Raw genomic sequence first — 24,793 nt, forward strand, 5'->3', positions numbered from 1 at the left:
ATTTTCATTTCACAACACTGAAACGTTTCGCCAGGTGCTGTGCATGTGACGGTGCACAAATTTGTTCCTGGACTAGTGGAGAAACAGCCATGGAATACGCTTGGATTTTCCTGTTTAGTATAATGTTCTTTGGAGCAGTTTCAACATCTGCGGTAAATTACCTAGTTGTAGAACTGACTTGTTTTTACGGAAGATATCTGCGCAAGACGCTTGCATAGGTATTCACTCCAGTGCATTGATACAATGAGCCTTTAAACTCTTGCATAACTTTAGAAGCTTTTCATGGATATCTAAAAGTAAGGTAGAAACTGTATTTAGATCAAAGTAAACGATAAAATAATTTAACGTAAGTTGAGTAGGTGTAGATATCCATTTGCCGAGCATGCTTGAAGAGGCTGATGCATTTTTGTTCGCTCTTCCAAGACCCGGCCATTCGTGCAAACGCTGCCTGTCACTACAGTAAGTTTGTATATTACTAAAGACACAAAAGTATAACATTTGGCCATATTTATGCAGTTTTTTAATTTGTACTTTCTCAGATTGAAAGAGACCTTTCGTTTGAGAATATTTTGCATTTAAGGACATTGGGGCGGATGATGGGTTGGCTGGGGGTGGGTTTCTTCACAGGTTTGTGTATGTACCCCAAAGCGAGCTCAAGATACAAGACAGTTAAATCATGCTCAATAATAGTCAAGCTGGGTCCAGCACACAAAACAAATTAAATGTTTTGACTTTGCCTTTGCGTGTATCTGTGAAAACAAAGATCCTTGACCTTTTTGTTCGAGTCACCTGTCTGTCCTAATTCCTTTTGATGGCAGACATAGACATGTGTCAGATGATCAGTCTTTGGAATTTGGATTTGTCACATGTATGGACAGTGTGGGAATGACAAAGTTTTTTTTACATTTAAAAAGACATGTTTAAACCTGTAGACTGACTGAAAGTTTCTTAATTTATGAAACTTAGTTTTCAGACCAAGATTGTGTCACCAATGCCTATCCACCAAAGGAAAGGTACGCCTTTATATTTGTTGTCAGCTGTAATTAAAATAAATACTTTTACTTTTATTTTAAACTCACCAGTAATAAACAAAAATAGTGGTCTTCTATCATCCAGTCTAAAGCTCGCTACACACAAAGGTGCCTATGAAGCACAGAGACAGTAGTATTTTAGGCATGTTGCCAGGGCAGACTGCATGGGATAATGTTAATAGGTTTCTCACTTCCCCAAACTCCACAAAAAACTCTTCGATAATCAAAATAAATGATTGATTGATTAATTGATTGATTGATTGATTGATTGATTGATTGATTGATTGATTGATTGATTGATTGATTGATTGATTGATAACTATTACGTGTATATATTTCCTTTCTTAGCAAGGTGGGCTGGGAAGTAGTGAATCTTGATCTTCCTGCTGACCAAAGATACAATGATCTTGCTAGCAAGAAAACAAAACAGGTACAGTGTAAGCATGCAGAATCACTGTACTTTATTATGGTAACTTACATTTTGATAACGATCCGTTTAAAAACTCATAGTGTTTGAAGAACTTAGCTATAGGTATAAGACCCCGTTCAAACTAGGTGCCTTTTCCCGGTTCTTGGGCATGGGCACTAGTCTGAAAACAGACCTTTTTGTCGGTGCCCGAGCAAAACTCTGGGCACCGTGCCCGGGCACGGGCACTACCTCCAAAGGTAGTACTCAGGGACCGTTCCTGGGCACGGGCACTGGTGTGAACAGGATTTTGTCAGTTCCCACATTTTTTCCTCATGCCTCCTTACGATACAGCAAACAAAGTGGCGGGCGATAAATCGATGTAGGAGAACACGACTGCTCCTTGGGCACCAAGGAGTCTGAACAACGTCCTTTTTAGTGCCTGGGCACAGAGCCCTGGCACGGGCACCTAGTTTGAACAGGGCCTAAGTCAGCTCATTTACTAGGACCTGAAACATGATATAAGAAAGAGGGGGCAATGGAAAGCTGATTTTGCACATTGTCCCATGATCCAATACTGTTACTGTCATGGATAGCTGCTAAGTGAGATATGGAATCAACCACACTCTTGATTGAATGGCTGGGTGGGGGGGGGGGGGGGGGGGCATGAAAGATTAAATTTTAGTTGCTTGATTTTTAGTTTCGTCATAAATTTGATCAAATTCCTGGAAAATAATGGACCTGAGATTCTAGAATGAAATGTTGCAGGTAACAGATTTTATTTCCAAGGAAAATAAACAAAGCTAAATATGTTGATTTTTTTTTTTGCAATTTTCCTCAGACTGCCCTTATATTGGCAAATGGCCTGCAACAGTTCGTTTGAGAAACTTGCCTCCATTTTTCTCCTGTAGTCTGGCTGTATTTACAATAAAAAACAAAAATCAACCTAAAATTCAAAATTGGCCCTTTTATCCCATTATTACTCCAGCTCCTCAAATTGATAGTGATGATGATGATGATGACAAAAGTAAATGGGTGCGGATGTAATGAACCCTTCCTGACCACCCTCAGAGAGTTAATATGTGGTCAGCATGAGAGTGAATAAGAATACAATAATTCTGTACATGCAACCAGAAGTCAATGGTATTTGTGCAATGAAGGAAATCAACCCTTAAACTAAATATCTTTATCACTGTACTTTAAACCAGGGTCATCGTTTGCTACAGAGAGGGCACATCCTGGGTATTTTAATGTTATTAAAAGTTACTTTCAAAAGTTCTAGTTATGACGTAAATTGATTGAATGCCTTTTTCGTGCAGCTTTACGAGCTACTGAATTATATAAAGAACTTCACAAGTTTTATCCTTCATGGCAAGTTGTTTGGGATTGTGGACAAAGATTTGGTATGTTTACATATGTGGTGGGCACTTATATTTTAATAATAGTTCTAATTTTAGTTGAAAAATAATTCCCTTAAATATCTTTTGTAGAAAATATAATTATGTATATTTATTAAAGAAAAAGTAATTTTGTACATTTCCTTCATTATTGTACATGACCTAAAGTTCTTGTGTTTTTAAAATCGTTCATCTGCAGTACCAATGTTATTTGCTCATCCTTCACGGATGTAATACGAACTCCGAACATGACCAGCCCCCAGTTTGCTAATGATAACTCAGTTGGTAAAGCACTGCACCAGCATTGCAGAGGTCATGTGTTCAAATCCCATTCAAGCCTGATTTTTCTTTAGGTTTCTTTTACCAACTGCTTAAGTTGTGCAAACAACTGCGAGGACCTTTCTTCTATTCAAATTAGCATCCATTTTCAGTTGTAATAGTATAACAGCTACCTCAAGCCAAATGTTTCCCCTTCCAGCTGATCAATATGCAGGGTTGTCCACAGGTTTTGAAGTAGCTGGAAATAATTTGAAAGTAGGCAGATATTGACTATTGAGCGCCAGAGGCGCTCCCTTTTAGGGGGGTCTGGGGGCATGCCCCCCTAGAAAATTTTTATTTTTGAAATCCCCAGAAATATAGTTTCCTTGATTCTGAGCACAAATTGCCAATAATCTCAGTACCGTGACTTTTAGATTTCTAGTCTTATAAACTCATGCCTTCATTGACTTTCTACATGTTATTGCAATTGCCAAGTTTATTTCGTATATCTTCGCCGGTACAGGAACAAATAATTCGTCTTAAAAAAACACACACACAAAAGACTAAAATGTAGCCAGCACAAACGACCAAAGTAGCCTGTTCATTCTGCCGGCTGCCGGCTGTTAGGGACAACCCTGAATATGACCTTGTTATTATCTTGATTTGCATTGCAGGGTCCTCTTGCCGACACTTTGCCAGCCCCATATGCAGATGAAATCAAAGGGTTATCCAAGGCTACTGGCATTCCTCTTGGTATTGCATCAGTTACTTAAAGCAATCTTGGTTAAACTTACTAGTGTTTGAATGTATAAAAGTCTAGAAGTCTAAGCAGTGTTTGCGAAGATACAAAAAAAAGCATGCAATTTTTAAACTAAACAAAAAGAGACAGAAGAAAATAAAAATTATTTGAAAATTTGGGCTATAAATATCCTTAAAACTGTAAAATGTGCTGCCAATACATTTTATTAAGTCATTCAATTTATGCATTAAATATTAGCATGACGAATTTTAGATTGTTTTCCTTACCAATGTATTTTAATTGATTTATTTGATTTTTAGTTTGTATAATTATATATTTTAGTTTTAGTTTTAGTTTGTATATGTTGACTGTGGTTCAAAATGTCTTTTTGGTTTAAAATTTTCAAACCATTTTCAATTGATTTTTATTTCCCTTTGTCTCAGATATGGTAGTGAATGCTGCACAAAGGAAACACATAAAAATTAACTGGCTTGAAAAATTTTAAACCAAAAGAAGAAATTTAAACCGCAACACATACATTGTTTCATAAATTATTATAAGTGACGAGCTGTAGGTACTGACAGTGTTTTTAATTAATTGTGTTGGTCAAGTGAAGTGGGTCTTCACAAATCATCTTGGGTTTTTCTATCTAGTCTTGTTACCCTTGTCTGTGACTGGAGCACCAGACTAACTGCTTAATTAACCTGTCACAGTTAAAAATGTTTTTCAATCTTATGCTTCAAATTATACTGCTTTATTTCCTTAGGTGAAGTTGTGCTGTACAATATCTTTTACGAAGTTTTTACTGTTTGTACATCTATTGTTGCTGAAGACAAAACAGGTAAGAAGTTTTATTTTTCTGGAATAATTTCTGTGAAATCAGATAGTTTACGAACAGCATCACACAAAAATGCTGCTAATGTTGTGTCTCGCCTAGGGATTTTCCCACAGGCTTGGAATTAAAGTTGCAGAGTTGGTACTCCACATTGCATCAGAAATTTATGTTACCACTCAACTTAACTTCCACCTGAATAGTCCAGAACTAAAAAAAAAAAAGAAATAGAAAGACCTGACCTGACTTGACCTAAATATTTCATTTTAGGAAATTTAAGGGCTTGAACTCTTCAAACAGAAAACTTAAAGAAAAAAGAGCATTTATAGTGTTTATGGTAAAATATACGTGCTAATGACAGTGCTCGAAATTAGCGGTCGTACGGTCGTCCAAGACGACCAAAAAGTTTACCGGGCAAATTTTTTTTAATAAAATTAAGAGGCTGGTTGCCCAGGGAAAAAACAACGGACAACCCAGCCAAAAATAGAAAATAAATTAATCAAAAACGACATTCGACTTACGTGACGGTTTTGTTTTGTCAATGTCCGATAGTGTGAAGTTAATAATAATTAATTTGCCTCAGCTTAGCGTTTTCCTGTGTTTTGGATATCTGTAAATTTTACAAAACATTGCCAGGTACGAGAATGTAAGAGACAAACACAAAGTTTCATGTCTCGTGGCGATCACGATTAAAAGACGCCATTTTGAATATGCCACAACTTAAATCCAGACTTCCGCGAAAACCATCGCCGCACACTAAGAACTATGGGATTAGTTCAAGCTTCACCGCCATTGCAATGTGAGTTACATGTCAAGCTCTACACGGCATGTAATCGTTACCATAATTGTTCTCGAATTCTTTACTTCGGTTTTGATTTTTTATGTCTTCAATTAGCAGTACAGAATACAAGTATTTTCTTTCAATGAGTGCAAATGTGGCGTTTTTTGACCAGTGTAATGCCGCCTCCTCAAAAGAAAGCTAAATTGAGCGAGACAGCTGCACGGTACGAGAAAGAAAAGAGAAAACGAGAACCGCAGCGAACATGGAAAGACAAGCGACCTTGGTTGCAGTTCACACCAGACGGCACAATGATTTGTAGTTATTGTGTTGATGCAAGACTTTTTTTCTAACGGGCAACCAAGGATTCATCAGGGCAACCAAATCCACGGGTTTGGTTGCCCGGCTTTTGAAATAGGGACAACCTGGATATTTTTTTGATTTCGAGCACTGTAATGATCAGGACAATAATATATTGCTTTTTTCCAGCTAGGGTTAAGCAAAAACTCAAAACAATATAGCTTAATTTTTAATATGCAATCTTTTATTATAAGCATTTTTTCATTTTTTTTCTTTTTTACCTGCTATCTAGAACCTAAATTAGCCAGGGAGCCAACAAGATAACCAAATGGTTCATTTAGCTTCCTTGCTTGCACATTATTTTAACTAATAATTAATTAAATTGTATATATTACCTCTGCAAGATTGTAAGGATCAACTATGTACATTGAAAAAAGCACAAATAAAGATTATTATTATTATTATTATTATTATTATTATTATTATTATTATTGTTATTATTATTATTATGATATTTTATATAAATTTGACAACAACAAAAAAAGTGTTTGAAAGCAATGAGTCAGTCAAGAGTGTTATGTTATGTTTAAAGGCTGGTGAATAAATCATAGATGAATTTTTCATAAAATAAACATCCAGTTTTTTTTGTTTGGGTATGCCTGTGTAACTGACTGAAAAATTCATCTGTAAAAAAAGTTTGTTTTATTTGATCATGAAATGTTTTCTGTTTTATCAGGTAATCTATTTCATGCACGGAATTTGGATTTTGGGCTGTTTCTTGGGTGAGTTGTTGAACCAGACTTCTTTCATTAAAAGGCATTGTTTGCAAGATGTTCCTCATCAGTATTGTCTCTGTTTACTAAACTTTGTTCTGAAAGACATGTTACTACAAAAATGAATATATCTGCAAGAAGACAGGGCAGGGGTTGTATTAGAAGCTGAGACCTGGGACTACTGGACATGAGATCTGAGATTTAAAGCCAGTCTGAACAACACAAAGGTGTTTGCTATTTACCATTAAGAACCCTCCTACCACTAAAAGGAATGAAACCCTGTGTCAGGGGAACTGAATGATTCAGGAAATCTGTTTGTAAATACATCAACATTTATTGTAATAATAAACTTGTAGCACTTTGTGAAACAGTTGGAAGTAACTACTAAGACATCATTTACATGTTTAATTTATTTGTAGTTCTTATTGGTTCCTTGAGTTGTTTGGTTTGTTGTGAGTCAACTGATTGATTGCTTTGGTTTTAGTTTGGAAAAAAAACTGCCCTATTAACTATTAAATAAATACAGTCTGAACAAAATGAAGACTCGCTTGTTTTTATAAATTTTGTTTCAGTTGGGATGTAAAGAATAAAACTTGGGCGTTGACTGAGATTCTCAGGACTCTTATTGTCAATATTGAGTTCCAGGTGAGTCTGACATCTCCTTATTTAATAATAAAATTATTTGAATATACCATGCATTAGAAAGTTGTCAGGATGTCAAGTCTTAGAAAAACAAACTTTTATCTATTTCATGCCAGAATTTGGATTTGGGGCTGTTTCTTGGGTGAGTTGTTGAACTAGACTTCTTTCATTAAAAGGCATTGTTTGTAAGATGGTTCGCATTAGTCCCCCACTCGGCCAAATATGGAGCGTGACGTAAGAAAAGGACATCGTGCAAAAATATCCGAAGATTCGCGTTAATGCTTCAATTGTAAACAGAGAAAATGGTTGAAAAATGTGTGGTTTTTGGATGCAGCAACTCGCGAAATGTAGAGAAAGGAATCAGCATGCATAAGATTCCTTCTGAATCCTTCTGGTGTCCTTTTCTTACGTCACAGCTAAAAAAGTGTCAAATATCGGACGCTTCTCATTGGCTCGTTCCTAATGAGCCCACGAGACAAAAATTTGTCCAGCGGGGCTTAAAGCACGCAAAAATTTAAAAATTTCAGTAACTTTTAGCGCTCGTAAAATAAAAAGGATTCAATATTTCTAAAAAAAATTTTCGAAAATGAGTTCTTTACGGATACGGAAATCTGCCAAAAGAAAATAAATTGAAGGGTTAGGGGCAGTTTAATGATAAAATTGAATTTGTTTAATTTTCAGAGAAATGGCAAAATAGTTTACAAGACAGTTAGTTTTGCAGGATATGTTGGAGCTATAACAGGAGTGAAACCAGTAAGAACTGAAAATATCTTTGAGCAGAATAACCTATTACTACTAATGTTAGCATCAGTGATGCAGAATATGCTTACTTGCTAAATCCAGCTTCCATACTTAAGGGGGCATAGCTAGGGCATTCTAGAACATGGTCTCTATCCTGTTTGTTCTGCTTAGCTTAACCTCTTGTATCACAGTTTTCAAGGCTCTAAACAGGCCTTCATTGTTACTGTTAATGGTCTAGAGTAACGAGTCCCCCTCTCCATGCTTCACATGCATAGCCTGTTGGCTGTTTACCATGACTAAGACAAGGGGTTGGACTTTGGTAGGCAGTCAGGTGCAGAACAGTCAACTCCTGGCTGACTGCCTACCAAAGTCCAGCTCCTCATCTTAGTCATGATAAACAGCCCTATAATCTTAGTGACTCTGCTTTTAAAGAAGTCTCTAGATCTTCATTTTTAAAGCTAGAGTAGAACCTCAAAATTTTGGTTTTGATTGAAATTATAACATAAAGAATTAGCCTTCACAGAATCTTGAAGTTACTATTAATAATTTAAATAATAAAAATAAAATCTTGTGCAAATTTAGTCTGATGTAAGCATGTCTTTCAGTAAAAGTGCAAAATGCAGCTGAACATGGTCTAGTTTAGGATAAAGGTTTCCGAGTCCCGGCAGCACATCCCCACCCAAAATGTTTTAGAGTACCCCCCGCCCTCTCCACGAATAAAAAATTGGTGGCAGAGGAAACTAGGAGTAACTGGCAAGTAAACTAGAGGCAACTATAAGAAGTGACAGAAAAAGCTGAGAACATGGTATTATGTTATGTTGGTTGTTAGCAAGGAAGTAAGAATGGGAACCTTTGTGGAGGGGAGGGCAAGGGGTAGAATTAAAAGATACAGAAAGGTAGAACAGGAGACCACTGATTCTCAAACATTACAGACACCTGTTTCCCCCATACACACTTAGCCCAAGAACTACATGAACTACTCACCCCTCCCTTCCACTCTCTTAAATGTTCCTTATAAAGTGATTTAACTTCCGTGATTTGACAAAATTCAATTTTATCATGTGTCTGTTTTTTTAAGGGAGTGCTGACTCTTACTTTGAATGAACGGTTCAACATAAATGGTGGCTATATTGGTAAGTAAATATGTATCAGCTAGCTGAGATCTAACAATGCAACTTTGAATAATTAAAATCTCATCCCTGTTGCCTTGTGAACTCAGTATAATGGATTGTTCCAAAAAAAATCCACCCCCCCCCCCCCCCACCCGACGGATGGCATTCCAGAAAATCTCACAGGAGGGGGGTTCAAGGGGCTTGAAAATCCCGACGGAAGGGGGGGCGAAACCTAAAATCCATGTCTTCAGGGGTTAATTTTGAGCGATCGATGTTTTGATGCCTTCGAGATATTTTGACCACTTATGTTCTTTTCAAATTGTAGTATCCTTTGAACTGTACAATGCTTACCGCATTTTTTTAAAGTTTCCTTCCCCAGGATACATTTGTAACCTCATACTTGAGAAGGAAAACCGAGAAGAAAAACGAATTACTTTGCCGAGCGGGTACTCGAAGTGTTCAGCGTACGCAAGTAACACCTGGAACTTTTTGATGTTGTACCCAGGCCACTCGTGCGTAGGCTTGATTACCAGTCGCACGATTACCGCCGCTTGATTACCAGTCAAGCTTTCTTATCCGATTTAGATTTTAGTTTTACAAATAGTTTCATGAATTTGTTTTGTTTTGAACTAAATCGACATAATTTGGTTACCGCGAGTTCTCTTTGCGCTTTGTAAATCAATAGCTAGGAAGAGGTTTAGCTCAAGTTAGAGTTTATAACACTTTACCACGGTTTATCAAGATGCGCGGAATAACACATGAAGGAAGCTTTACTTGCATTTGTTTTCTTGCGTCGACCGTTTTGGCCATCTTACATTGAAAAAGAAGATTAAGAGTGTGAGTTGACCTATTGACCCTTTGAGGTAACCATTTTGAGTTTTAGGCCAAAAGAAAAAATGATGATTTATTTACATCTGTCTGAGGACTTGAATTGCCGTGTGTTTATAAGCTGCATGATTTTACGGAAGGTCTAGACAAAATTCTGCACCCATTGTTCTGTTTTCTCAAGAAGTCTGAAGCCTTTTATTGTAGTTTTTGACACAAATATCACTTGGCCCTGAACCTGAGTGTTTTTCGTGGTCTGAAAAACAATAACAAGACAAAAGAAGTTTACTCGAACTTGTAAAATGCCAATGTAACACGATTCAACACAAAATTAATGATGTTAACTTAAGTTCCGTGCAAGGATGCACTCATTACACGTTCCACTCTGGAGAAATGGCAAAGTTTTAAAACACGATGCTTTAAATCCTTCGTTATTGTGAACCAAAATAACTCATTTGAACGACAATTTAAATACGCCGAGTACGAAAGTGCGCTATCGCGCACCTTTCAATTTTAACATGGCAAGATATTCAACGTTTTTTACATAAAATATAGCTTAGCTTTGGTGGAAATAGAGGGTTGAATAATAAAAACAATCATGTAAATGCATTTAAGAGTCTTCTGCATTGACTTTGTTCAAAATTACGGCCTTGAGAAATTTCTGGAAATCCAGATGGGAGGGGGGGTCTAGCGGCCCTGGGTAGAGGGGGGGGGGGGGTCAAAAAAGCATGCCATTCCTCAGGGGGTGTGGATTTTTTCTGGAATAACTCAATAGTGTTTTTAGATTGATGACAGCTTCGGTGACATTGGTGACATATATGAATAGCAATACATTTTAGTTTTATTATGTAGAATAAGAGGTTACATGAATAACTAACATTTTGAAAATTTCATGCAAAAATGCTCCTGACCCCTTAAGAGAAAGTTTAAGAGGGCTTTTAGATGAGTTCTTAATAAGCTCTGTTGAACTTTCTCTTAAAATTTGTTGGTGATTGAAGAATATTATTTTGTTGAGAATGATGTACTATTCAGTAAGTGACACAGGCATACTCAAAAAAAAAATGAACATTTAAACTAGGTTCATGGGACAGACATCCTGCATACTGCTAGAATTGGAATGTCATATGTGGCATATGCACAATGGAATAAATGTGATGGAATATTTTAAGCCTGGCGAATAAATGAGAATTATTTAATATTATTCAGTAAGTGATAGGAGCACTCCAGATTTTTTTCCAAGTATGCCTGTGTCACTTACTGAATAATACCATACATCATTCTAATTTACATTCACCATGCTTAAAATATTCCATCTCAGAATATTGTTTTGTTGGTATGATGTCCCAATAAATTAAAGAAACCTTCTTGCTGTTACGTTTGAATGTTAAGGGGAACTCCTTTTCATGTGAAATAGATCATTTTCTATACCAGACCATCTTTAAAAAATGAACTGGAGGCCAAACAACAGTTCAAAATCTGGTTGGGAAATTAAACCAAAACATTTATAATGAAAAGTATTTGTGTTCTCAGTATTATTTAGCATGCTTAAAATATTAATCTTCATACTTTGGAATTTGCAGGTATTTTAGAGTGGATCTTTGGCCTGAGAAATGCTAAGTGGTCTAGTTTTCTTTCAAGGGATGTTCTTGAACAAGCTACCAGGTAACACTCGAATGATTCCTTTCAGTCTTTCAACACCAATAGCAGGGCTGCTTAGAACATATTAACTGACTTTGTCAAATATTTGTGTGTGCATGGCCTTAAATTTCATCAAAGAACATTGATCCATGTTTTTCTTTGTTGTTGTTGTTTTTTGTTGCAAAGCATCTGTTGCAAGTTCCACGTCATTGCTTTCTTTTCTGTTACAAGATGACATGAAATGACTGTGACTCAATATTTTAACAAAATTGAGCGGGATTGTTTTATTATTCAACACACTGATTTCTTGCAGAAAGTTGCCATTTTTCTCCCCGAAACATGAAATGAACACATATATTTGGTACCATTTTAACAATGTGTTGACTAATAAAACAAGGTAGGGGTCCACCTATCAGAAGAATCTCAGTTCATATCACTGGTTTCTGTATCACAAAGCAACTGGCAAACTATATTACTACTCCCACTGAATGTGCAGGTCCAGAAAATATCCATACTCCCCCCACTGAAGGTTTTTTTTTGTTTGTTTTGCAGTCCCTAACCTCCAGGAAATGACAGTTTAGCTTCATTCTTTGCTTCTAAAAGTTTGACTTTTTAGACCCCCCTGCCCCAGGAATTTCCAATGACCTTCCATGGGGTGGGTATAGATTTTTTTCTGGAGCTGCACAGTGGTACTCTATGCCATCATAGGGTGAAATAAAATCCTCACTTTTTTCCAACAGTTCAACTTTCCAGTGGTCATTTAATGTCATCAACATACAAGGAAAATACACTCTGATTCCCCCCCAGAGAAAGTAGATCACCAAGTTTTATTTTGTCATTTGCTTAAAGCATTAGTAACACCTGTTAATTTTTTAAGCTACAGGATAACATAAGGTCTGTGACAGTTAAGGCCTTCAGGCTATTACATTCATTTATTTAGGTCTCAAATACCTATGTGTATTTCCAAGTGAATTGAATTTATTGCTTTTCAGTTTTGAACAGGCTCGCGATATGTTAACAAATGAAGAAGTTTTGGCTCCAGTTTATTACATTCTCGGAGGAACAAAATCAGGAGAGGTTAGTAAACTAGACACAAAATTAAGTGTAATAAAATAGTTGATGGCCACTGTAAAGAGATTTGAGAGCTCAGTCATGTTTTAAGCATTGGCTCTTTGTCAGCGTGAATCAAGGAATTTTGGGTTGTATGTGGTCTGTCCATGGCTCACAAGGAGAAAGGAACGGGGATTTTACCATCAACTTCTGAGGGAAATTTCATTGGCTAAATACTCTTTAGTCACATTACAAGCGTGGGCAAAAAGTTGCAGGTTGGCTACACAGTCGACTCTCTCTGTGATTTGGTCGTGAAAATTTCAAATCTGGCGCCTTTTTTCTTGGGATTTTTTCACCTGTCGTGTCGCCAGTTCGAGGGTGGCTATGTTGTAGGTTAAAATCAATCCAGGTTAAAATGATTTCAACCTAGGTTGATTTATATTTTCCTTTGTTAAGGTTAGATAATTTACATCTTAAACAAAGGAAAATAGAAATCAACCTAGGTTGAAATCATTTTAACCTACAAAAGGTTCACTTGCGACAAAATTTGAAAAAATAATATTGCATCACCTGCACGAGCAAAAATCGCTCATGTAGCCACGGCTTCAAGAAAAGAGCACTTACTTAAATATCTGGACAAGAAAGTGCCATTAGAACACAGTATAATTATATAATATAAAAATTATGTTATAAAGTGTCCTAATGCCCACGTACTAAGTTACATTTTAAATTTACTTCAGGGTGAAGTAATAACACGCTCTCGCACGAAGAGCTTGAGCCCAATGAGGTATGTATGATAATACCGTGTAGAGACCAATTCTGTTGAGACCAATTCACTCTTGGGTTAGCCTGTTTTGTAGTTATTTTGTTTACACTTAGAAATAAAATAATCATGTTTTTATGGTGTGCAGTTCCAGAAAATATCCATACCCCTCCCCACACAGAAGGTTTTTGTTTTGCACCCCCATCCCCCCAGGAAATACCAGTTAAGCTTCATTATACTTTGCTTTTAAAATGTTGACTTTTCAGACCCCCCTCCCCCTAGGAATTTCCAATGACCTTCCATGGGGTGGGTATGGATTTTTTCTGGAACTGCACAATATATAGAAAAATAATATAGTAAGAAAGTTCTTCCAACTCTTTCAGTCACTCCAAACTTTATTTTTCTAAAAATGTTCAATCTCAGCACTCGAGCATGACATGATAAACTTGTTTTGAAATTTAAATCTATGAGTGGGAAACTTGTGTACCTACATCTTAGACAAAACTGTCTGACTGGAAAAGATTTGTTACCTTGATATTTTCAGTTTATAGTAAAAAAAAAGCTAATGAAAGACCAAGGGCCACTTAGTTGTTTGGATGATTAACATGAACTTACTAATCAATAAAGGTTCTTCAAAAAGATTTTTGTTCCTCAGTTTTGACTTTCATTTTTCTGTACCATTACCATTTTAACCAGGGAGACAAAAACCTCTGGATTAGTGTTAATCGGCTTTCAAACAAGCTGCCCAGAAAACAAAACAGTCTACTAACAATGAACTTGATATTTGTGTAATTTCAGCCTCAATCCTTCAAACAACACCTGGTTTGTTCTGCAGACAAATTATGACAACTGGGAACCACCACTAGTGGTTGATGACCGAAGGACTCCTGTGAGTTTTTAAAACAAGGAAATTGTTGAACTGATTCAAGGCTGGCAGTAAAATTGGAGTGGAAAAAGTGTATTTTGAGGCACAGAACACCATTGTGTAGTCCCAGAGAATATCCATACCTCTCCCACCCAAGGAATTTTCTCTAAGACCCTCCCCCCCCTCCCCTCCTGGAATTTCCAAATCCCTTCTGTGGGGAGATGTGGATCTTTTTTGGTACCACAGTACATTGAATTCTTATGATTGTTGCCTTTCACCCACAAACATGTTGTTCTTTTAGCTTTGTGGAAATTTTCCCAATTCAGCCACTGCTACTGTGCATACAAAAGAGTTTGAAGTCTTAAAATTAAATTGCCCCAGGCAGGTTAACAAGGTTGCCAGGAAGTGAATGGTTACATGTTGTTACTGTGTAAATGAGAAAAAAGTTTAACTAATTTCTGTGCCTTCTCATTGGACAAAACGTGTCACATGGTACAAAATCATAACACAGTAGTCTGATTTGTAAAAGTTTCCCAATTTTTTGTCAACAAGAAAGGTGAAGAAATGACAGTTTTAGGTCTCGGTTATTGCAATCCAATCACAGTTGAATAAATTCTAGTAAATTAGTTGGCTTGCATTTATTTGGCTGCAATCATGGAATGGCCATGACTCTCTGTTTATCTTTTCCATAATAAAGTGTACGCATTTCAGAAATAAATTGGGCAGGTTCTACAAAAATTACATATAAACCCCTTTCTGGCTTGCTAGTATATCAGGGTCCAGTTGTTCAAAGCCCGATTAAGCTAATCCTGGATTAATGTGAACCTTGATTCAAGTTTAATTACTAATCGGTAAAGATTCTTTCAAAAGATTTTTGGCCCCCAGTTTTGACTTAGACTTTTCTTTACCTTTAGCTTGAAATTAGGCTTTAAAACCGCTTTCAAAAGAGCAAGATGAAAACCTCTATTAACTTTTTATCGTAGAATAGCGTTAATCGGCTTTCAAACAACCCGGCCCAGATGATAATGCCCTTGGATTATAAATTGTCCCCAAAATTTCACAATAAGCTGAAAGCTTCGCTTGTCTGCCAACTGTTCATTTCCTGTCAATCTTTCAGCCTTGGGCATTGTCCTCCTGAAGGGGTTCATTTTTTAACTGGATAGAAGATAAAACTGTGGTCCCAAAAACCCACAAACTAGAAAGTGTCACAATTGGATTGGATGTCACACTGGTTTCCCTCATAATATAATCAGAGTATTGCAGTCTAACAAGTCTCCTATCTATAGCCAGTGGCAGGACTGCTAAAACTGGTTATAGGTTTGACTCCTGTGGGGAGAACATGTCTGAGTCAATAACTAAATAAATAAGACATCTGAGTTTCTCAAAACTGATTTTGCCAGCCTTTGAAATTCTTTTGTACTGCAGTATCAGTATGGATTCTCTGCAGTCTTGAGCAGGAGACCAGTACAAGGCCATGGGTTCAATTTCTATTCAACTTTAATTTTTTTCAAGTTCTTCTTTGAAATATGACATGAGCAGGAACTTCCCTGTGTACTGGGGTCTTCGTTCATCAGTGAGTTTAATATATATTATTTTCCTTTTCTCCAAGGGCAAGGCTTGCATGAACAAGATGGGTCAACAGGTTAGTTTATTTCTAAGTAAACATAATTTCATGAAGAAGCAATGAGTGTGGTACAAATCACAACAGCTGCATGGTTAATTTTGTTGTTAATTTTAATTTGTTTTTGCTGAACAGGGAGTATCATTCAAAGGCCTCTACAATGTCCTCTCCACACAGCCTGTACTTAACAAGGTAGGTCAAATTTCACCTGACATTTTACATTGCTGCCATCTTAATGATGCAAGCTGAGTGTAGAGCAAAACTCAACTCTGGGATTACATGTTTTTTTCTGAACTAGCTACCATTTGGTACCTATTGTTTTTCCGCACATTTCTCTGCACATGCACATGCCTACCATTTACATCACTCAGTGATTGAACCTCCAACAAAAACTGCACATTAAGAAGGTAGCTCACTTGTCTCCCAAGGCGTGTGCTTATTTGTTGCTACCAGTTTAAATAAATAGTATAATGACTGTGTTGAGACACCGAGGGATCTGTGTACCTGTGTTGTTTCTTAGACAAGAACATGTAATACAAAACTGTACATCATTCCCTGCATCTGCCCAGGTTTATAAATGGGACCACTGGCAAACTGTTTTAAGGCATTTTTAGTGCTGTGGGGTTCAACTATGTGGCAGACTAGCATCCATTCCAGAGGAACATAGTATTAAGGACGGTGCCTACTAATACCGAAGTATTTTTGTGCGGTTTATGACTATGCGGGAAAAGCAGATCTTAGCAAGGGCTATTGAAATCCAAAAAGAAAATTGGGGGCAACCATGCATTTTTCAGAGATAACTAAGTTATAATATCTCTAAAAAGCGCCAAAATATAAAGCAATGTATGGGATTTGTTCCTAACTTGAAGCTTAATTATCTCTGCATGGTTACCCCCAATTTTCTTTTGAGATATCAAAAGCATTTGCTAAGTTCTGCTTTCTCCGTATAGCTTTAAACCGCGCAAAAATATTCCTGTATTAGTTGGCACCACCCATAGGAAACCCGAGTATCTCGAGATGCATAGAATGTATGCGCAGTAACAAAAGTAGGCACCGTCCTTAAATACTCCTAGATAATTTACCAAGAATCTAGGATCGAGCATCAGCTGACCAATGGTGTCCTGATTGCGCTTTGAGCCTCAGATTTTGTTTTCTTGAAAATATTGCAGTATTGTGTGGTTCCAGAAAATATCCATACCCCCACCACGGAGGGAATTGGAAATTCCAGAGAGGTGGGGGGGGGTCAATGGCCCAGGAAATTCCAGAGGGGAGGAGGGGTGAATGGTTGGATAAGTTTCCAGAGGGTCAACGTCAGACATAAATGTTCAAAATTGTAACTTACCAACTTTGCAACTTCGTAGATCTTTCTTGAAGACATTACTTTGTTTAACTGTTTTAAAGAAACCCTTGTTACATTAAAAACATGTTTCCCTTCTCGGAAAAGCCTTTGTAAGCGAAGTACTCCAACTGAGACAAGAAATCTATGTCTGCGTTGCGTGACTCAGTTATTATGAAACTGTTGTTTGAGACACTTTGTCGCGTAGAAAATATCGTTTACTGGCAACAGTTGAAATTGTATCAATTTCTAAAAAGTGAAAGCCCCAATTTTACATAAAACATTGAAATATTTGTTTGTTATATTTGTATGCTGTGTAGAGTTACGGGCAAAGGTCAATTCCCGCGGTCAATTATAACTGGTTTGTCAAAACTGACCTGTGTTAAAACTTATTTTGTCCAAAGTATTTCAACTTAAAGTCCAAAACTATTAACGTAATTTCTATGCTAAAATTCAACAAAATAGAGCCAATTCAACATTCTTTTAACGCGTTATTGATCTCATACAAAATTTGCATAAGAACGTGAACATGCTAATTTCATTTTGCGGATCCATTTCGTCTGCGGATCTGAAAGCTCTATTTGTCTCCCTGCCCTGCTAATGCTTATTTTGTCCATGCTATTCCGATTCAATAGGAAAACTATTGACTAGAATAACCAGACTGAATGATTACCAGGAGAAAAAATCATCAATTGTGTAGAACTAAAGCGATAATCTTTTTGATCTCCTAAAATTTGCATAGGAACGTAAACATGACATATGCAAATTAAAATGAAAACACATTTTTGCATTGCCCGACTTATTCCAGCAATTTAGATTTAGAATCTTCAGCGAAGCTAATGGTAAAGTTTGATGTGAATGATCACTGGTAAATATAGAACACAACAATTATTTCAGTATCAAGAGCTTTTTGGCAAACTCTACCGGTTAAATTGAACGGCGCGCGCGCTCTTCGATAACGCATATTTTCTCCTCGTGTAAGCAGTTCTTGATATTTCTGAAATGTTCACATCAAACTGATTTTTGAGGCGTTCTTTTGAAATGAAACTTTTCCAGAGGGGGGTGGGGGTGTATTCTGTATTTAAGGAATTTCCGAAGGGGTGGGGGGGTTAAAAAAATACCTCAAAAATGGAAAATCCTGGGGGGTGGGGGGGTCCTTTGTGAAATTCCCTCCGTGGTGGGGGTATGGATATTTTCTGGAACCACACATTCCTGTAGTTTAATTTAATTTTAGCTGACAACTCCAGTGCAGTACAAATTACATGTATGACATTCTTTTCTTTCCTTCTCATTCTTCCCTCAGCTTACAACGTACACTGCCTTAATGCAAGCCAGTACTGGCACATTGGAGTCTTACATCCGGTTTTGTGAGGACCCATGCTCTCCCTGGTGAACAGAGAGATACTAAGAAAATATCATGGAAATTTATAAAACTATCAGGCATCTCCTTTTTCCCTGTTTAATGTCATCTTACTGATCACAAATTTTGGTCATTTTCAAAATTTAATTGTCAATAATCATTGATACTACGTCTCGCAGGAGTCATTGAAAAGGTCTTTCAGGAAGTCATATAACATCTTAAGGTTTTAATCCACATTGGCCCTGCGACCACCTCACTTGTTTTTCTAATTGGTGGTGATGTGACTGGGTTGTTGTGTTTCCTGGATTTCGGACAGCCATTGGCTGCTATTATGCTGGGTCCATGTTACCTAAACATTAGGTAACTTATTTAGCAGTAAACAAAGAAAAAAGGGATGCCCTTATATAGTATAGATTGAAACAATACTGGTAGTAAATGTACAATGGCATCAATGATAAAAATTATAATGTTAGGGATTTTGTAACAAGGGTCCACAATATGCTACCTAATAACCACTTTTGTATGATTTGTAAAAATTCAAGCACAACAATTTTTTGATGCTGTCACCTTTCAAGTCAGTTAAAAGGTATAAATCATGAAAGAGAGCCCCAACAACTGTCTGGGAAATGTTTGAGCTTTTTTTAATGATTCAGAACATTATATTCTTTACAATAATATTGCAAACTTAAGACATTACAAAGTATCAAATAACAATAAAATTTTTACATAAAATGGACTAAATTACAGAGTGGCCAAAAACAGCTGCACAACTGCTGAACGATGTTGATTAATCAATTGATCAATCAAAGAATTGGTACTTAATTATAATAACTAACTGTGCTATAAATACCTAATAATTTAGAGTACACTCTGAATTTACAGCGGTTACCAATAATACGCGACCTATCGCCTTCAAAAGGCTCTGATAAAGTTACGTTTTGGTGGACGTCAATCATAGAAAAGCCCTTGAAATTATTTTAAATTCTGAGAACAATTCAAAGCAACAGAACCATGAAATTGGCAGTTTTATCGGTAAACTTTATGAAAGTTGATTTTCAAGGCAGTTTATCTAAAAGAATGGGCATTGTTTAGATGAAACTGTACTTTTTTTAAACATTTTAAATCGCTACCCGTAATAATTTTGCAAAATCAGCAATATCCCCAAGTGAGCAAATTATCATGTGCAGTGACAATTAAAATTTTTAATTCAAAAATACCTTTTATTGCCCCTAGATCTGGCTCAGAAATCAATTTAAATAAAGTTTACCATCTCTTAGCGAGGTAAAATTCTTAGTATCTTGCCAGGTTACCTTGGAATCCTGTCAGAATTCAAAATAATTTCAACGGCTTTTGTTTGATTGAAGTCCACTAAACGTAACTTCTTATCTGACTCTTTTGAAGATTGTAGGTCGTGTGTTATTGGTTACCACTGTAAACTGAAATAAATACAGTTACAATTACACACAATAATTTAATGAGGAATGTGCACATGCTTATTAGATCACCTTACTGTATCAAACAATATTTTTCTCTAGATTGTTTCCTGTTAAATATTGACAAATGATGATGGTTGTTTGTTTCTATATAACTGTCAAATGTCATTTTGTTTCAAATTCATCCATTTTTCCTTAACATCATTATAAATATATAAGGAGTTTGCTAATGATATGATTTTTTCAATAATGTGTTTTGTTAGCATATAACCTGTCAACAAATGAATATTTTTATCAGTTATGCTCAGGCGCCTGGAGTACCTCTTTAATGTCACAATAAGAACTGAGTGGAGTGCAATTTGGTCTGAAATTGTACGTGTGATTTCAAAATTGAACGAGCACGCAGCACGAGTTCGATTTGAAATCACAAACTATGATTTCAGACCAAAATTGCACAAAACAAAGTTCAATTATCACTTTATTACGCCTATTTTGAAATCACACAGGTTTTTTTTTGTCAATATTAATATTTTATTTCATTTTCATTCTGATGGGCTAAAAAAAGGATGCAATTTAGAGCAAAAAATAGTGCAACTTGTGAGTAAATTGCACTGTTGAGAACCAATCAGATTGCAAGAATCACTAGTGATTTCAAAATGGTCAATAAAATGTAATTGAAAAATAAGGGTAATCTGAAATAATAAAAAAAATATCTGAAATATTGACTTGTAGCGCATGCAGCACACGTAAACATTTTGCTGTTTTGCTGTTGCGCCGGCAACAGCTTGAAAACCCAACCCTCTAGCTATTTCATGCTAGAAAATATGGTTCTTCACTTTCTATTTCGGAAATAATCCCTAAAGTTTTTAGTGCTTCTCAGGTCAATTGCAAAAAATGCATTATGAAAATACATTATGAATGCGAAAATATCACTCCTACACCAAAACGGTGTAAAACTATCCTCTACACAAACCTAATATTTCCAAATTCCAATTTGAACTGTATCATTGTGCCAATTATTAGCTCCAATGAAAAAATTTATTTAAGTCCAAGAAATTATTTTTGAGTTCCTTTGTGTCATGTAATCTGGCCAAAGCGAAAGTCAATAATTTTAACATAAACCTATTTTCTAATGCAATATGCCGTCAAGATCATTTTAAGTATCGTTTCAATGAAATGACACCCACTAAAGCAGTAACTGCCATTGCAGATGTTAAAAACATGGGGACAGTTGGCAACCAGCTTTGAAAAGTTGTGAGTCGGCAAGTCACATTGTGGGTAGTTTGATGGACATGATCTGCAGGTATCTTTCCCATGGCACATAGCACTTCCCTCGCAGCTCTTTCCCCAGCCTGAGCTGCACCCTCCATTTGACCTACAAAAAAGGATCACCATTAATGGCCTTAGCTCCCACGACTCTCCAGTAGCTCAGTGGTAGAGCATCCGAACTAGTAATTGGAAAATCTTAGGTTTGACTCCTGATAGGAGCACTCGCATTTTTTTCAGAGTATGCCTGTGTCATTTACTTAAATACATCATCCTCAAAAGAGGATCAATTTAGACCAATGGTTATTCTTTTAATTCTTTGAGTTAAGATTGACTGGCACCATTAGTAAGATTGGCATGCTATTGTTACAATGATGACTCCTGGTGTAGTTATGCATGCAGTACAGTAAAGGAATAACTTGTTAATGGGTTGCAGTGGAAAACAGAAATGAAACTGATAATTTGTCAACCTGTGATGACTGACCTTACAGGATTCCATTGCCGATATGCACATGCATATAGTCAGATTTCAAGGTCGCTTGCTCTCGCAGCCTTGAAGGACAGAAATCAAGCTATTCGAGACAGGCTTAGACTTAGACAAGAACATGCATAGATACCTCTAATCTTATGGAAAGGCAATAAATCCCTTACCTAACCAAACGGTAGCAGTTTCAGTCCCTGCAAAGTGAACTCGACCAATTGGCTCGCGCAGAACTTTGCCATAATTTGTCAGCACTCCACAGGGCATGATGCTGACAAAACATCCTCCAGAGTATTTTTCTGCCGGCCAGTCCTTGTCGACGTAGTGATATGGATGAAGGGCCTCTTCACTGTCAAACACCTTAGCATACTGTTCACAAGTTGCTTTCTTTCTTTCTTCCTGTGTCTTGGAACACCAGTAACTTGCCTGGTCACCAGCTATAAAACTAAGGAAAAAATATGGCACTCTGTGTTCTCTGTATTTACCGTGGTGAAATAAAGTTCTAACCTTACAGAATTTACACTTAAGGTACAGCTCAGCAATAAACCATAGACTGGTTTCCATTCGATTTCTACTGAGTTCCTTTTTCTTTAATCTTGAAGGAAATCACGAAGCTGACAAAATGCTAGATACAGGCGTGATGCAGGGATACTCAATTACGCAGGATGCCCTGAGGGGCATACCGTGTCTAAAAACGGGTCGATTTCTTTTTTTTTACGCGGGATGCCCTGAGGGGGCATACCGTGTCTAAAAAAGGGTCGATTTCTTTTTTTTTTTTTTTTTTTCTACTCGTAGCCACAAATCTGTATATTAATTTATTCATTAAACTCTCCTCTCTCCTACTCGGGATGTATTGTTCTGATTGTCTTCAACAACAGCAGGCCAATCAAAATCCATTCTTGTCACTTATATCGCGAGGGAGGGGACCCACTCACCCCTACCTGTGTGACGTCAACGCATCATTTGATATATTTATTAAAAACGGATTAAATTTGTGGCGCCATATTGTTAACATGTTGTGGACTTAAGTGTGCCGTTTTCAAACGGAAATTTCACCATTTTGAAGCGGTAAATCGAAAGAATAACTTCTAAGAAGCACTCGACATCTAAAAGGGTGGAAATTGGAGAGTTCCTGGCGAAGGAATCGTGCTTTCTTTGACAGTTCTAAAACCACGACGCGACTGAAAAGAGGTCATTGATACGCTTACGTTATTGCAATGGAACTTCCGAAACTTCCGGTACAACAATAACGTAAGCGTAATACAAGGGAAACAACATAACGCGATCATCGTGACTCAAACTACTCCATTAGCAAGGATAGTTCTATCAATCTGCGAAGCATACAATTGGAATAAATGCGGTAAATCGAAAGGATAACTTGTAAGAAACACTCGACATTTAAAACGGTGGAAATTGGTCAGTTCCTGGCGAAGGAATCTTGCTTTGTTTGACAGCCTTATACCAAGATTGGAGACTGAGAAAGGTCGTTGATAAGCTTACGTTTTCGTAATGGAATTCTCGAACTTTCCGGAATTTCCGGTAAAACGATAGGTAGCGTAACACAAGGGAAACAACATAACGCGATCTGCGTGACTAAAACTATTCCATTAGCAAGGATGGTTTTATTAATCTGCGAAGCATACAACTGGAATAAATTAATCAGTCACAGCATCACGCGTAAATGCCAGTATAGGCATCTTGTTCATTAAACTCTCCTCTCTCCTACTCGGGATGTATTGTTCTGATTGTCTTCAACAAAAGCAGGCCAATCAAGATCCTTTTTTGTCGCTTATATCGCGAGAGAGTGTACCCACTCACCCCTTCTTGTGTGACGTCAAAGCATCATTTAATTTATTTATCAAAACCGGATTAAATTGTGGCGCCATATTGTTAACATGTTGTGGACTCAAGTGTGCCGTTTTCAAACGGAAATTTCCCCATTTTGAAGCTGTGAATCGAAAGAATAACTTCTAAGAAGCACTCGACACTTAACACGGTGGAAATTGGTGAGTTCCTGGCGAAGGAATCGTGCTTTGTTTGACAGTCTTAAAAGCACGATGGCAGACTGAAAAGAGGTCATTGAGAAGCTTACGTTCTCGTAATGGAATTTCCGGAATTTCCGGTAAGGCCCTAAGAAGCGTAACACAAGGGAAACAGCGTAACGGGATCTTCGTGACTCAAACTATTCCATGAGCAAGGATAGTTTTATAAATCTGCGAAGCATACAGCTGGAATAAATGAACCAGTCACAGCATCACGCGTAAATGCCAATATAGGCATCTTGTTTTAATTTAAATTGAAGGGAAGTTTGAGTTATACCACACTCCTGCCTAGCAGCACCACCCATCATTATAGAGGTATTTTTGTGTAGTTTATGACTACACTATGTGAGTAAAGCAGATCTTAGTATGGGTTACTGGAATCCAGAAAAAATTGAGGGTAACCACCCACCTTCAGAGGTAATTAAGGCCAGGAAGTACCATTTAGTCATGTTTTTCTTGTTTCAGTATAGCCAATGGATGTTGCTGTGTTTGTATACTGTCCTGTATTGTATTCTGTAATAGGGCCAATTTCCAGCTGTTTTAAGTGCATTAAGTCTTCTCTACCAGACGATCATGAAATCTTTAAATAATATTAGAGTCTACACCAAGACTGATGTTAAGTGCTATTTGGCCTTTAGAATCCAATTTTCTCCAAAAAGCGCCACTCTACTTTGGCCTATAGACTTGTTATCACGTTAGAACGTTTTGTTTAGGTTTAAACAGAGAACAAAGAAAATCATTTAAAGCATGACCTGTTATATCAAAGGAACAAAACAAGTCAACGTGTAAACGCAAGATATGACGTAGTATGTGGAAATGTGGTTCATTGGCAAGGATTCAAACCCAGTCTGTATGCAAGCCAAATTATAGCAATTTTAGAGAAACGTGGATTCCAACACCAAATCATCACTTGCACCTGGTCCTTTGCAGTTCTAGGAGTAGAGGACACCTCACATCTTTGCTACCGCACCTGAAAGGCCCAAATTGTTGTTCTCACGAGCCCTACCCCTTACCAAAAGTTAAGTATCTGTGTAATGGTACAAGCTCATAATAAATTATATAAACAGACTGTTGCGCTTGTTGTGTCCAAGACAGAGAGAGGGG

General features: G+C 37.0%; 1 protein-coding gene and 1 pseudogene across 3 annotated transcripts in view; one reads left to right on the forward strand and one right to left on the reverse strand.

The window, feature by feature from the left end:
- LOC146463333 (acid ceramidase-like) lies at nt 1-20,625 on the forward strand. Of its 2 annotated transcripts, XM_085084576.1 has the most exons (18): nt 1-152; nt 424-459; nt 967-1,013; nt 1,380-1,461; nt 2,757-2,840; nt 3,767-3,845; nt 4,598-4,672; nt 6,478-6,523; nt 7,087-7,159; nt 7,838-7,909; nt 8,976-9,030; nt 11,415-11,496; nt 12,465-12,549; nt 13,263-13,309; nt 14,084-14,174; nt 15,760-15,792; nt 15,907-15,963; nt 18,411-20,625. In XM_085084576.1, exons 1-18 carry the CDS (start codon nt 90-92, stop codon nt 18,498-18,500), a joined length of 1,197 nt encoding a protein of 398 aa, XP_084940702.1. In that variant the 5' UTR covers nt 1-89; the 3' UTR covers nt 18,501-20,625. The 2 variants fall into 2 exon arrangements, with proteins under 2 accessions (XP_084940702.1, XP_084940703.1); XM_085084577.1 differs by lacking the exon at nt 424-459.
- LOC146463334 (amine oxidase [flavin-containing]-like) overlaps nt 20,064-24,793 on the reverse strand; it is a 12,969-nt pseudogene continuing 8,239 nt past the window's right edge. The window contains exons 6-7 of the transcript XR_014856931.1: nt 21,818-22,092; nt 20,064-21,275 (exon numbers count right to left, since the gene is read on the reverse strand). The product of XR_014856931.1 is annotated as an amine oxidase [flavin-containing]-like (transcript). The remainder of the gene's footprint in view (nt 21,276-21,817; nt 22,093-24,793) is intronic.

This window comes from Pavona decussata, unplaced genomic scaffold, assembly GCF_977016875.1.
Source record: "Pavona decussata unplaced genomic scaffold, jaPavDecu1.1 SCAFFOLD_179, whole genome shotgun sequence".
Classification (NCBI taxonomy): domain Eukaryota; kingdom Metazoa; phylum Cnidaria; class Anthozoa; order Scleractinia; family Agariciidae; genus Pavona; species Pavona decussata.

Coding starts and splice junctions, on each gene's coding strand:
- LOC146463333 (XM_085084576.1), top strand. CDS start 90: ATGGAATACGCTTGGATTTTCCTGTTTAGTATAATGTTCTTTGGAGCA. Junction 460..966: donor AAACGCTGCCTGTCACTACA/GTAAGTTTGTAT, acceptor TATGAAACTTAG/TTTTCAGACCAAGATTGTGT. Junction 1,014..1,379: donor GCCTATCCACCAAAGGAAAG/GTACGCCTTTAT, acceptor TTCCTTTCTTAG/CAAGGTGGGCTGGGAAGTAG.